Source organism: Tamandua tetradactyla, chromosome 2 (genome assembly GCF_023851605.1).
Source record: "Tamandua tetradactyla isolate mTamTet1 chromosome 2, mTamTet1.pri, whole genome shotgun sequence".
Classification (NCBI taxonomy): Eukaryota; Metazoa; Chordata; class Mammalia; order Pilosa; family Myrmecophagidae; genus Tamandua; species Tamandua tetradactyla.
In genome coordinates, this window is record NC_135328.1 from 118,854,239 (window position 1) to 118,869,554 (window position 15,316).

Below are 15,316 nucleotides of genomic sequence, written 5' to 3' on the forward strand. Positions count from 1 at the left end.
GGTTGCTCCATGGAAGCAACCTAATCAGAAGGTCCCACCCAACAATAGGTCTGCCCCCACAAGACTGGATTAGAAGAACATGGCTTTTTGGGGATGTATAATAGTTTCAAAACAGCACAAACAGGAATTTTTTTTTTTTTTTTATTAATTAAAAAAAGAATTAACAAAACAATTAGAAATCATTCCAATCTACATGTACAATCAGTAATTCTTAATAACATCACATAGTTGCATATTCATCATTTCTTAGTACATTTGCATCGATTTAGAAAAAGAAATAAAAAGACAACAGAATAAGAATTAAAACAATAATAGAAAGAAAAACAAACAAAAAAAACAAAAACAAAAAACCTATACCTCACATGCAGCTTCATTCAGTGTTTTAACATAATTGCATTACAATTGGGTAGTATTGTGCTGTCCATTTCTGAGTTTTTATATCCGGTCCCGTTGTACAGTCTGTATCCCTTCATCTCCAATTATCCCTTCTCTTTTTTTTTTTTTTTTTTTTAATTAACGGAAAAAAAGAAATTAACCCAACATTTAGAGATCATACCATTCTACACATGCAATCATTAATTCTTAACATCACCACATAGATGCATGATCATCATTTCTTAGTACATTTGCATTGGTTTAGAAGAACTAGCAACATAACCGAAAAAGATATAGAATGTTAATATAGAGAAAAAAATAAAAGTAATAATAGTAAAATCAAAACAAAACAAAACAAAACAAAACAAAAACCTATAGCTCAGATGCAGCTTCATTCAGTGTTTTAACATGATTACTTTACAATTAGGTATTATTGTGCTGTCCATTTTTGAGTTTTTGTATCTAGTCCTGTTGCACAGTCTGTATCCCTTCAGCTTCAATTACCCATTGTCTTACCCTGTTTCTAACTCCTGCTGAACTCTGTTACCAATGACATATTTCAAGTTTATTCTCGAATGTCCGTTCACATCAGTGGGACCATACAGTATTTGTCCTTTAGTTTTTGGCTGGATTCACTCAGCATAATATTCTCTAGGTCCATCCATGTTATTACATGGTTCATAAGTTTATCTTGTCTTAAAGCTGCATAATATTCCATCGTATGTATATACCACAGTTTGTTTAGCCACTCTTCTGTTGATGGAGATTTTGGCTGTTTCCATCTCTTTGCAATTGTAAATAACGCTGCTATAAACATTGGTGTGCAAATGTCCGTTTGTGTCTTTGCCCTTAAGTCCTTTGAGTAGATACCTAGCAATGGTATTGCTGGGTCGTATGGCAATTCTATATTCAGCTTTTTGAGGAACCGCCAAACTGCCTTCCACAGTGGTTGCACCCTTTGACATTCCCACCAACAGTGGATAAGTGTGCCTCTTTCTCCGCATCCTCTCCAGCACTTGTCATTTTCTGTTTTGTTGATAATGGCCATTCTGGTGGGTGTGAGATGATATCTCATTGTGGTTTTGATTTGCATTTCTCTAATGGCCAGGGACATTGAGCATCTCTTCATGTGCCTCTTGGCCATCCGTATTTCCTTTTCTGAGAGGTGTCTGTTCAAGTCTTTTTCCCATTTTGTAATTGGGTTGGCTGTCTTTTTGTTGTTGAGATGAACAATCTCTTTATAAATTCTGGATACTAGACCTTTATCTGATATATCATTTCCAAATATTGTCTCCCATTGTGAAGGCTGTCTTTCTACTTTCTTGATGAAGTTCTTTGATGCACAAAAGTGTTTAATTTTGAGGAGTTCCCATTTATTTATTTCCTTCTTCAGTGCTCTTGCTTTAGGTTTAAGGTCCATAAAACCGCCTCCAGTTGTAAGATCCATAAGCTATCTCCCAACATTTTCCTCTAACTGTTTTATGGTCTTAGACCTAATGTTTAGATCTTTGATCCATTTTGAGTTAACTTTTGTATAGGGTGTGAGAGATGGGTCTTCTTTCATTCTTTTGCATATGGATATCCAGTTCTCTAGGCACCATTTATTGAAGAGACTGCTCTGTCCCAGGTGAGTTGGCTTGACTGCCTTATCAAAGATCAAATGTCCATAGATGAGAGGGTCTATATCTGAGCACTCTATTCGATTCCATTGGTCGATATATCTATCTTTATGCCAATACCATGCTGTTTTGACCACTGTGGCTTCATAATATGCCTTAAAGTCAGGCAGCGCGAGACCTCCAGCTTCGTTTTTTTTCCTCAAGATGTTTTTAGCAATTCGGGGCACCCTGCCCTTCCAGATAAATTTGCTTATTGGTTTTTCTATTTCTGAAAAATAAGTTGTTGGGATTTTGATTGGTATTGCATTGAATCTGTAAATCAATTTAGGTAGGATTGACATCTTAACTATATTTAGTCTTCCAATCCATGAACACGGTATGCCCTTCCATCTATTTAGGTCTTCTGTGATTTCTTTTAGCAGTTTTTTGTAGTTTTCTTTATATAGGTTTTTTGTCTCTTTAGTTAAATTTATTCCTAGGTATTTTATTCTTTTAGTTGCAATTGTAAATGGGATTCGTTTCTTGATTTCCCCCTCAGCTTGTTCATTACTAGTGTATAGAAATGCTACAGATTTTTGAATGTTGATCTTGTAACCTGCTACTTTGCTGTACTCATTTATTAGCTCTAGTAGTTTTGTTGTGGATTTTTCCGGGTTTTCGACGTATAGTATCATATCGTCTGCAAACAGTGATAGTTTTACTTCTTCCTTTCCAATTTTGATGCCTTGTATTTCTTTTTCTTGTCTAATTGCTCTGGCTAGAACCTCCAACACAATGTTGAATAATAGTGGTGATAGTGGACATCCTTGTCTTGTTCCTGATCTTAGGGGGAAAGTTTTCAATTTTTCCCCATTGAGGATGATATTAGCTCTGGGTTTTTCATATATTCCCTCTATCATTTTAAGGAAGTTCCCTTGTATTCCTATCTTTTGAAGTGTTTTCAACAGGAAAGGATGTTGAATCTTGTCGAATGCCTTCTCTGCATCAATTGAGATGATCATGTGATTTTTCTGCTTTGATTTGTTGATATGGTGTATTACATTAATTGATTTTCTTATGTTGAACCATCCTTGCATACCTGGTATGAATCCTACTTGGTCATGATATATAATTCTTTTAATGTGTTTGGATACGATTTGCTAGAATTTTATTGAGGATTTTTGCATCTGTATTCATTAGAGAGATTGGTCTGTAGTTTTCTTTTTTTGTAATATCTTTGCCTGGTTTTGGTATGAGGGTGATGTTGGCTTCATAGAATGAATTAGGTAGTTTTCCCTCCACTTCGATTTTTTTGAAGAGTTTGAAGAGAATTGGTACTAATTCTTTCTGGAACGTTTGGTAGAATTCACATGTGAAGCCATCTGGTCCTGGACTTTTCTTTTTAGGAAGCTTTTGAATGACTAATTCAATTTCTTTACTTGTGATTGGTTTGTTGAGGTCATCTATGTCTTCTTGAGTCAAAGTTGGTTGTTCATGTCTTTCCAGGAACCCGTCCATTTCCTCTAAATTGTTGTATTTATTAGCGTAAAGTTGTTCATAGTATCCTGTTATTACCTCCTTTATTTCTGTGAGGTCAGTAGTTATGTCTCCTCTTCCATTTCTGATCTTATTTATTTGCATCCTCTCTCTTCTTCTTTTTGTCAATCTTGCTAAGGGCCCATCAATCTTATTGATTTTCTCATAGAACCAACTTCTGGCCTTATTGATATTCTCTATTGTTTTCATGTTTTCAATTTCATTTATTTGTGCTCTAATCTTTGTTATTTCTTTCCTTTTGCTTGCTTTGGGGTTAGCTTGCTGTTCTTTCTCCAGTTCTTCCAAATGGATAGTTAATTCCTGAATTTTTGCCTTTTCTTCTTTTCTGATATAGGCATTTAGAGCAATAAATTTCCCTCTTAGCACTGCCTTTGCTGCGTCCCATAAGTTTTGATATGTTGTGTTTTCATTTTCATTCGCCTCGAGGTATTTGCTAATTTCCCTTGCAATTTCTTCTTTGACCCAGTCGTTGTTTAGGAGTGTGTTGTTGAGCCTCCACGTATTTGTGAATTTTCTGGCACTCTGCCTATTATTGATTTCCAACATCATTCCTTTATGGTCCGAGAAAGTGTTGTGTATGATTTCAATCTTTTTAAATGTGTTGAGACTTGCTTTGTGACCCAGCATATGGTCTATCTTTGAGAATGATCCATGAGCACTTGAGAAAAAGGTGTATCCTGCTGTTGTGGGATGTAATGTCCTATAAATGTCTATTAAGTCTAGTTCATTTATAGTAATATTCAGATTCTCTATTTCTTTGTTGATCCTCTGTCTAGATGTTCTGTCCCTTGATGAGAGTGGTGAGTTGAAGTCTCCAACTATTATGGTATATGAGTCTATTTCCCTTTTCAGTGTTTGCAGTATATTCCTCACGTATTTTGGGGCATTCTGATTTGGTGCGTAAATATTTATGATTGTTATGTCTTCTTGTTTAATTGTTCCTTTTATTAGTATATAGTGTCCTTCTTTGTCTCTTTTAACTGTTTTACATTTGAAGTCTAATTTGTTGGATATTAGTATAGCCACTCCTGCTCTTTTCTGGTTGTTATTTGCATGAAATATCTTTTCCCAACCTTTCACTTTCAACCTATGTTTATCTTTGGGTCTAAGATGTGTTTCCTGTAGACAGCATATCGAAGGATCCTGTTTTTTAATCCATTCTGCCAATCTATGTCTTTTGATTGGGGAATTCAGTCCATTGACATTTAGTGTTATTACTGTTTGGATAATATTTTCCTCTAACATTTTGCCTTTTGTATTATATATATCATATCTGATTTTCCTTCTTTCTACACTCTTTTCCATATCTCTCTCTTCTGTCTTTTTGTATCTGACTCTAGTGCTCCCTTTAGTATTTCTTGCAGAGCTGGTCTCTTGGTCACAAATTCTTTCAGTGACTTTTTGTCTGAGAATGTTTTAATTTCTCCCTCATTTTTGAAGGATAATTTTGCTGGATATAGGAGTCTTGGTTGGCAGTTTTTCTCTTTTAGTATTTTAAATATATCATCCCACTGTCTTCTAGCTTCCATGGTTTCTGCTGAGAAATCTACACAAAATCTTATTGGGTTTCCCTTGTATGTAATGGATTGTTTTTCTCTTGCTGCTTTCAAGATCTTCTCTTTCTCTTTGACCTCTGACATTCTAAGTAGTAAGTGTCTTGGAGAACGCCTATTTGGGTCTAATCTCTTTGGGGTGCGCTGCACTTCTTGGATCTGTAATTTTAGGTCTTTCATAAGAGTTGGGAAATTTTCAGTGATAATTTCTTCCATTAGTTTTTCTCCTCCTTTTCCCTTCTCTTCTCCTTCTGGGACACCCACAACACGTATATTTGTGCGGTTCATATTGTCCTTGAGTTCCCTGATACCCTGTTCAAATTTTTCCATTCTTTTCCCTATAGTTTCTGTTTCTTTTTGGAATTCAGATGTTCCATCCTCCAAATCACTAATTCTATCTTCTGTCTCTTTAAATCTATCATTGTAGCTATCCATTATTTTTTCTATGTTTGCTACTTTATCCTTCACTTCCATAAGTTCTGCGATTTGTTTTTTCAGTTTTTCTATTTCTTCTTTATGTTCAGCCCATGTCCTCTTCATGTCCTCCCTCAATTTATCGATTTCATTTTTGAAGAGGTTTTCCATTTCTGTTCGTATATTCAGCATTAGTTGTCTCAGCTCTTGTGTCTCATTTGAGCTATTGGTTTGTTCCTTTGACTGAGCCATATTCTCAATCTTTTGAGCGTGGACAGTTATCTTCTGCTGCTGGCGTCTGGGCATTTATTCAGATTTCTCTTGGTGTTGGACCCAGCAAGGTTGTAATATTTTTCTGTGAAATCTCTGGGTTCTGTTTTTCTTATCCTGCCCAGTAGGTGGCGCTCGTGGCACACGTTTGTCTGCGGGTCCCACCAGTAAAAGGTGCTGTGGGACCTTAAACTTTGGAAAACTCTCGCCGTCCTGGGGGTTCGCTAGCCGAAGCGGCTTGAGCCGGCCCGGGGTCCGAACGCAGGGAGGGTGTCCGAACGCAGGGAGGGTTGCTGGTCGCCGCAGCCAGGGAAAGAGCCCGTCCGAATTTCCTAGTCGGCCCTGGGCAACAAGCGTGGCGGGAGGGCGCCAGCGGCAGCGGCCCGCCCGAGAGAGTGCACGTTCCCCGGGAGTCACGGGGTCACCGTTCTCCGCGGCCTGGGGGTTTCCGATCCAATTCTCTCAGTTGGTCCGGGGGCTGCGCGTGGTGTGGGCGCCAGTCGCCTTGGTTTCAGGGGACCACCTCTCCAATTCTCCCAGCCGGCCCGGGAAGGGGGAAGGGAGTAACTCCGGCCGCTTGCTACCCCGCCCGGTAAGGCCCGCGCGCCTCGGCGATCTCACCCGAGCTGCTTCTCTCAGCCAACCAGCCGTTCCAGGATGGGGTACGCTGTCTTTTTTATCTCTGTTGTGGCTTTGGGCGCTTTCTGTATCGTTTCTACTCCCCTAGTAGGTGTCCTGGAGAAGAAACTAAGATCCGCGCGTCTTACTAAGCTGCCATCTTCCAGGAAGTCCCCACAAACAGGAATTTAATGGTTTACTGTATTGAGGTTAGGAGAAGTCCAAAATGGAGGTATCAGCAAGGAGATGCTTCCTCCCGGAAGAGAGAGGAGCTCTGGGGATGCCTGCTGGTGTTCATTGATCTTTGACTTTTCTGACACATGGCAACACACATTGCAGTCTCCTTTCTCTTCCAGGTTCTGCTGACTTCCAGCTTCTGTCTGCTCATCATGGCTTCTCCTTCCCTGACTCCAGCCATGTTGAATAAAAGGCCACCCTCATTCAGTTTGGGCCCACCTTATCTAGTAAGAGGTCCTATTTACAAATGGGTTCACACCCACAGGCCCAAGGTTTGGGGACCTGAGCGTGCCTTTTGTAGAGGGCATAATTCAGTTCCCAGCAGACCCTATCTTAATTTGCTGGAGCTGCATGACAGATACCACACAGTGTTTGTCTGGTTGGCTAAGCAGGAATTTGCTGTCTCACAGTTTTGGAGGCTAGAAGTCCAGAGTCAAAGTGTGGGCAGAGCTGTGCTTCCTCTGAAGTCTGTAACTTTCTGGTGGTAGCTTGATGTCAGTCCTTAACTCAGTCTGTGCCTCGTTCAGTGGCTTTCTCTCTCCATGTCTGTCTGCTCCTCCTGTACCCAAATTTCCTCTGTTTATAAGGACTCCACTCATAGGGGATTAACCCCTACCCTGATTCCGTTTGGCCTTACCTTAACTAGTCTTTAGAGATCCTGTTTACAAACGGGTTTACCTCCATGGGCCTGGGGCTTAAGACCTGAACATGTCTCTATGTGGGACATGACACAGTCCATATCAGTGTCCTACTCAGGGGTTAGAGCCCCATTTTGCAAGTAATGTTGAAGTGGCTCTGGAACCACCTGTTGGGCCTTTGGTTTGGTTTTGCCGCTTAATAAGCACTGACCTTGAGCCACTTAAGCAATCCCTTGCCTAAGTTTCCTCTCCCCCATAATGGGATAATACACCGCTCACCTCACACAGCTGTCCTGAAGAGTGAGCTAGGGAAGAGAAGTAACATGGTTGGGACAGTGCTGGCATAATTTCTCAGTACGCATTGGACAGTTATACTTTCCATTGTTAATTTGAGTCAGGTGTTACAGCTTCTCTCCTCTATTGTTGATATTCCCAACTTTGGAATGGTCTGTGTGTGTCCTCCATCCCCCCAAGCTATGCTGTGGGTGGAAGAGGGAAGATGGAAGGTAAAATGAATCAAGATGGCTTAGTTGGATGAGTGACCTCCAAATACTCTTCTCTTTTTTCCTCTAGCCCTCCTGGAAGTCAGAGTTGGAGGATGTTCTCGGGCTGTACCCCAGAACATGAGGTCTTGAGGTTGCTGACCTGAGTCTGGGGAGGTGGGAGCTCGAGGGAGGCTGCACCGTGTCCTGGGGCGGGACTGGACTCCAGCATCTGATCCTTTTTACTCCTCCTCAGGTTACATGTGGGTGGCTGGAAAGCAGATCTCTAAACACTTGTCCTTTTCAGCTGCCGACGTTTGGTAGTCCAGCCAGAGCTCCCTCCGAGCAGCTGCTTTGGGTTGAGGGTGGGGGCTGCTCCTTCCAGGAAGAAAGGACCTTTTCTCCCTGATATGTGTATCTTATCAAGATTTTCTTCTAAGCTGTTAGGTTGTGGGTGTTTTCATTTTGTGTTTATCTTCTTTGTAGGCAGTTTTAGTGAATAACATCACCACAAGTGAGAAACTCATCAGGACTCTGCAAGGTAGGTTCCGCTGTCCTCTACTTCCCATCATACATTTGGCCTTTTAGGAAAAACTCACCTTTTCCCAGTCCATCTCTAGGATCTTTGGTGTTTCTCTTATTATAGTCTCATGATGGGTAGTGCTATGAGTAATTGAGTAATCTTCAGTTTCTTCTTCTTTGCCAAAATATATTTCCTTGGTTTTATTCCCCCCTTTAAAAATAATACTGAATAAATATATGTTGCCAGCTGTTAAGTACAGGAGAACAGACTCTCATTTATGAACATGTTAAGAAATATAATTTCTATATATGGTCTGCTTTAATTCAGGTCACCCCGAATTCAGATTTTCTCAGTGAACCTTATAAAAACCATCCAGCCCAGCTCAGCTCCATTTCTTTGTACGTATAACTCAGTTTGGCAGTTTAGGTTTTGTTTTCCTTTGGGCCCTCCTGAAGCAGCAGTGGAGTTGTTGCATGTGGTTACCTTCCCCATGTGAGGTTCCCCCATTTCTGCTGGGAATGGAGTGGCCCCCAGGGTCAGTGTGGACTAAGAGTAGGTGGAAAGAACTCTGGTCATGTGGGCCTTTCCTTTCCCTGGTCTCAGCTGTGCTCCTGAGTCAGCCCCTCTGAGCTCCAGGTCATGCCTCCCCACGCTGGGACATTTGATATGGACCTGTGGCTAATGTATGCTTGCAGTGTGGCTAGGGGGACTGAAGAACTAGATTTAAAATTATTTAATTTTCAGAAATTTTGGAAAACTTAATTTATGTTTGGAACAACGTGGGTACGCTGATCTACTTTTTTAACTTTAAGTTTTATGAAATTTAAATTCAGGTCAGGAATTTCCTATGAAAATTTAACATTCAAATTGAGATATGGTGTAAGTATTAAATACACACTGGCTTTCAATGACTTGTATAAAAAAAGGAATGCAAAATATTAACAAGTTTTTGCACCCATTATATGTTGAGATTATGTTCTGTGGAGAGTGGGTTAAACAAAATGCATTATTAAAATGAATTCCACCTATGGTTTTTATTTCTTCTTTTCACTTTTTAGGAATGTGGTTACTAGAACATTTTTACTTTTGTGTGTGGTTTGCATTATATTCTACGGACAAGGCTGGTCTAGAATTCTAGTTTCAAATCAGGTTCTAAGAATAGTAATAGGTGTTAACGTGAAAAGAAGGTGCTTTGTCAGGACGTGCAGGGTTAAACAAGATACATGGGCTGCTTCATTGCAGGGGCTTCTCAGAGCCTGGTCATCTCTAATTCCTCATAGTGGTTGTAAACAGTCTCAATTAGGTATAATTGACCTAGAGTAAACTGTACATCTTTGAAGTGTACATTTCAGCAAGTTTTGACACATGCAGACATTCCACGGCCACCCCCCAAATCGATACAGTGAGCATATGCATTACCCCAGAAGTTTCCTCTGCCACCTGGTAATCCCCCTCCCTTTGGGAAACCACTGACCTGCTTTCTGTCATTGTAGATGAATTTGCATTTAAAAAATTTTTATATAAATGGAAATATCCAGTAGGTGCCCTTTTTAGTCTGGCTTCCTCACTAGTATTGTTTTTTTTTCACATGGGCAGGCACCGGGAATCGAACCCAGGTCCTCTGGCATGGCAGGCAAGCATCCTTGCCTGCTGAGCCACTGTGGCCCGCCCTAGTATTGTCATTTTGATATCATCCGTGTTGTTGAGGATATCAGTAGCTCATTCCTTATGATCACCGGATAGGGTGGCATTGTCCCATACTTAGTTTGAGTATGGAATTTTTTTTGTGTTAGGTTTATTCACGTGTAACCTACATGCAACAACACTTAACCCTTTGTGGAGTGTGCAGTTCCATAAATTTTGACAAATGCATATCACACATGCTGCCACCAGTGTAGCACTTGCCTGTCAACAGCAGAAATCTCCCCTCCTCTTGCCCCTTTGGAGTCAGTCCCCACTCCTGGCCTCAGGCCAACACTGAGCCATTTCCATTGCTGCAGTTTTATCTTTTCAAATGGAATTATGCACTGTGTGACTTTTAAGACTGGCTTCTTTCACTCAGCAATTTGCTCTTCAGATTGGTCCATGTCACATATATCAGTAGTTCATGAGATTCTTCATTTTTATTTAATTTGAAACCCTCCCCAGCCACCACCCCAAGAGTCTTGTAGGTCTGAGGACAGACCTCGGGGAATGCAGTGTGTATGAGGCAGGGTTCTTCAGAGAAACAGAACCAATGTAAATATGAAGAGATTTATTATAGGAGTTGGCTTATGCAACTGTGGGGATTGGTAAATCCGAATTCCACAGGGCTGGCTGCAAGTTACGAAGGTGATGGTGAATCAGTTCCCTAGGAGAAGCTGGCTGGCCAGAGTAGAGCTAGAAATTCTTTTGAATTACTATAATCCTTAGTTCTCTCTTTCAGGCCTCCACCTGGTTGGAGGAGGCTCCTGGTATTGCTGAGGGCAGGTTCCTCTCTTGACTAGAGATGCAATAACTGCCTAATATAAATCCATCCACAAAATCTCCTCTCTGTAGCAAATGAACACCATTTCCTGGCCAAGTCGGACACATGAAATTAAGCGTCACAGGGTTTCTGTGTAGGGCAGAGCTCCCAACCTTAGGACAGCATGGATGGGAGGGGTGAATTTCCTCAAAGATAAGAGTGTTGGGTGATTAAATGAACACAGGGCCTCAGAGAATAGCTTGGCTGTAAATAATGATGGGAGGATAATGCTGGTCTGTTAAAAATGAGGTGCTTGCTTATCTGACCAGAAGTCCAAACCAGCATTTGACAGACACAAGGACAAGCCTGGGGGGTGGGGAAGGACAGCGCATGCTGCTGTGTGATTTTGTGGGGTGATTGTGTCTAAGGAAGAAATAGGCAAATAGAACCTCCTTGTGCATTTTAAGGGCGGTGAACAAAAAGGAGGTTTAAGAGAGAAAAGCAGAGCCATTTGAAAAAGAATCCTGGGGTTGGGGTGTAGAGATTCCCCAGGAAGGACTGCGCTCTCGTCCTTTTGTCCTTCGTCTCGTATTCCCTTGTGTCTGCCCTTTGTGTTCCACTCTTTGGGTTTTACCGTGTCATGTTTTGGCTGAATAGCTTGATGGCCGTTTGCTGTCCTGTGTGCTTACCTGTCATTGTTTTGACCTAGACCAGTTAAAGTCTCTGCAGAGGAATTACGGCCGGCTGCAGCATGACGTCCTCCAGTTTCAGAAGAACCAGACCAACCTGGAGAGGAAGTTCTCCTACGACCTGTAAGTGCACCACAGTGTCGCATGCACTCTGTGCGGGAGGCTGACATGTTGGAAGCCGAGGGTGCTGGACAGGGTCCAGTGTGATGTCCACTCTCCCTCCTGGTCATAGAGCACAGCCCGTGTGGCTCATACAGGGCTCCGTGAGAGACGTACAGTGTTTCTTAGGATTCATGTCCTTTAGAAACAGTGGATTTTATTACAGTGCTCCAGGAGGCCATGGGAAAGGATTGGCCAGTGGGCTTATACTACAGGATAAGAAATGTACATACATGCAGCTGTTCTCTGAAGCAGGAAATGACTTACCCGGTGTATCTTAAAACTGTTGTAAATGATCTCTGTGAAGCAGAGCTTTACTGGCTAAGTCAACAATCTAAAGCCTTTGAAAATGTGTTCCAAAAGTGGTTGAAAGTGAACTAAAGCAAACTCACAGGCTAAAAGGCATTTTGGCAAAATATCAGTGCAGTTTTATTGCCTGGTAACGGCATGTAGACATTTATTTTCTTGAGACTTCTCAGCATTTTCCTAAGTTTCTGTGGTGAGAATAGAGTACTTTTATATTAGAAACCAAACAACCTTTTTAAAAAGTGATCCAATTCCATTAGTAAGAGAGTCAAAATCAGTTTAGACGGTAGAGAATGCGGTTGTGTCTGTATATTTCTCCCCCTTTTTTCTTCAAAAAATAATGTAAATAAAGCATGGGAAGGTTGGGATTCAGAGAGCAGCAGCCACCCAGGAGCCCAGCTGCCATAGGACTCCCCATTTCTCGCCATGTCTCAGAATACACATATTTTTTACATAATTGTACTTGTCATAAGAATCTTTGAATCAATTTTTCATTTACTAACATATATAAACAATTCCATATTGCTCCAAAATGTTTTATAATTAAAAATCGCTGTTTAATATTCTGTATGGAGATTTGCTTAATTACCAAAATTAATTTCCCTTTGCCTGGTCCTTTATTTAGGTTGCTTTTGAGTTTGGGTTTTTTATAACTTGCCCAACATCATTGACATTGTTGCATAAAACCTTAAAAAAATATATGGGGGCAGGGAGGGGACAATTTTCTTCTTAAAAAGAATCATATGTAAGTTTAGTGTGTCAATAGGTATAAATTGCCAGCTGCTTTCTGAAAGACTTTTACCCTTCTCTGAAAGGCTGTTTTCCCACAGCCACTGCTCTTGTAAGGCTAATTTCACACGTTCTTCCAAAAGAGTGCTGCTCATGTCCTGTCTTCTTAATTCCTTCAGAACTACGTAGCTTTATGTAATGCCCGGATACATTCCAGAGTATGTAGGGCAGACAGTTAAAAAGTATTGGTGAAAAAAAAGTGTTGGCAGAGTCCCTTGAAGGACTAGAGAAAAAATGTGGAACTATTAAACTCTCCCACCTGGGAAATCCTTTATACTCTCTCATACATTAGGGACTCCCAAATTAATAGGTCAAGCCCTTGATCTTGAGGCTTGCTCTTAAGAAACTTATTTCTGTAATGGAGATGCTAAGCCTACTTATAATCATGCCTAAGAGTAAATTCCAGAGGACCTTTTTTGTTGCTCAGATGTGGCCTCTCTCTCTCAGCCTAACTGTACAAGTAAAAGCATTACCCTGCCCCCCTACATGGGATGTGACATCCAGGGGTGTAAGTCTCCCAGGCAGTGTGGGACATGACTCGTAGGACAAGCCTGTCCCTGGCACCATGGAATCAACAATGCCTACCTGATGAAAAGGGGGAAAGAAATATAAGAAAATAACGTATCAGTGGTGAAGAGATTTCAAATAGAGTCAAGAGGCTATTCTGGAGGCTACTCATATGCATCCTTCAGTGAGATTTGCTAAATGCTATGGTGTGCCAAGCCCCAACCAACAGTATTCCTGAAAACTCTAAAGAATACCCAGGGCTTTATCTGAGACTCTACAAAAGTTTCACTCACTAGGCTTATTTTTCAAAAACCTAAAACCTCCAGATTGTGCCTATACCACATAAGCCCTGAAACCCAGAGGTGCCAGTCTGTCCAAGAGCATCAACCAGGTACATCCTCCCACCCCATAATGTCGACACCTTGTCAACACAAAGAAGTTAGAATGGTTATTGCCCAAATATCCCTAAAGATGGGAAGAAGGATCAAAGGAGATGGAGGAGTTATAACAGAGAAGATAGGATTTAACAAATGAGTATTACTACTGAATCATTATACTGAAATCTTTTAGTCTCCAATGTCTTAGAGCAGCTAGAAGGAAGCAGCTGATATGGTGGAACTATAACCCATATCAAACTTTGTAATCTGTTTCTATAAAATTTACTTTGAATAAAATAAAATATACTTTGAATAAATAAAAGCATATCTATAAAATATGCTTTTATGTATATATGTTATATTTCACAATAAAAAACAAAAGAACAAAGCAATGTAAATACACGAAGCCCCAGACACATAAATATGTAAAGGACATGAATAGACAATCAATACAATGGATATATCATTAGAGAATAAACATACGGAAATTTATTCAGCTACAACAGTGGTTCTGAATGGGGGGCAGACCCCCTACCCACCACGAGACATTTCGCAATGTCTGGAAACATTTCTGGTTGTCACAGTAGAATGTCAAATGTTCTTCAATGAATAGGGCAGTCCCCACCGCAAAGGATTATCTGAGCCCAGATGTCACTAGTCCTGAGATTGAGAAACAACAACCCTGAGTTATGCTGATCAAGAAATTCAGACAAAAATGAAGTACCCCAGTCTTAACTATACATCCTTAAAAGGCACCTTAATGCACATATTTCCCTTCTATTGATAGAAATACAAAAAAATATTAATGGCCTCACTTGATAAATGTTGATGCAGAGGATTTTGCCGTGGCTGGGCCTGGTCCCCTGGAAGGCAGCTCCGCTCCCCACGTTGGGACAGAGGGTGAGCGGGCCTCTCTAACCTGATGAGGTGTGCATGTGGCTGCACTCCCTTTTCCTCCTTGCAGGTCCGTAGCTGGGTTGAAAACTCTCTCTGCTGATATCATCTGTCCTACTAGTTGTACCCAAGGCCCTTTGCCCTGTATAGGATGCTTCCTGGTGATGATGGTCTTAGAATGTTGGAAGCTAGAAAGCTGGTTGGTCTTAACTTTCTTTGGATGGATTCTAGATCCATTTGAGAATCTGATAAAAGGATGGATGTTTTGTTAGCAAATTTATAAATGGATACATATGTAAAGTTGTGCTTTCAGTCCTTTGGGGAGTTTGTAGGTTCCCTGAACCATAACTGCAGACCCTCAGTTAAAGCATCCTGTCTGTTCTAATCCTTTTATAGAAGACAGGGCTGAGAAAGGAAAAGCTGACAGGAAGGCCAGGTTTCCTGATACACAAGTTAATGCTCTTTCCTTGTCATCACAGTCAGCATGTAGCTGGGACACGCATCCCCACTTCTTACTCCTACCCCCACTTCCCCACGCATCCCCACTTCTTACTCCTAGGGCAGACAGCTCAGAGCAGTCTTGGAACTCCATCATAATGGAGCCTTGCTGTCCTTTCTAAAGCACTTAGAGTTGGCACATGGGGTGGACCTGCTGGCCGTCTTATCCTCACACCAGGAGGAAACGAATTAGATTTCTGAAAGCTGTTCCTGGAATGCAGCAGTCATACTCTGGCGATATACTTTCTGGATGATTGGGTCATCTATGCCAATGGATTTTTTTAGTGTGCACGTTCTGGTTACTGTCTGCACCAGTTAGAATAACCATTGACCAAGGCCTGTGTGTCTCTACAACGTAGCTTCAGTTATTGCCTGAACGTTTTCCA

General features: G+C 41.1%; 1 protein-coding gene across 6 annotated transcripts in view; it reads left to right on the plus strand.

Moving 5' to 3' along the window:
* GOLM1 (golgi membrane protein 1) overlaps positions 1–15,316 on the plus strand; it is a 98,175-nt gene that overhangs the window by 55,084 nt on the left and 27,775 nt on the right. For 5 of the 6 annotated variants that reach the window (XM_077148634.1, XM_077148628.1, XM_077148629.1 and 2 more), the window contains 2 exons: positions 8,229–8,283; positions 11,421–11,523. In XM_077148634.1, the coding sequence (XP_077004749.1) occupies positions 8,229–8,283; positions 11,421–11,523 (158 nt within the window). Of the gene's footprint in view, positions 1–6,637; positions 6,850–8,228; positions 8,284–11,420; positions 11,524–15,316 lie in introns of those variants that run through there. The other variant, XM_077148633.1, reaches the window with a different exon arrangement.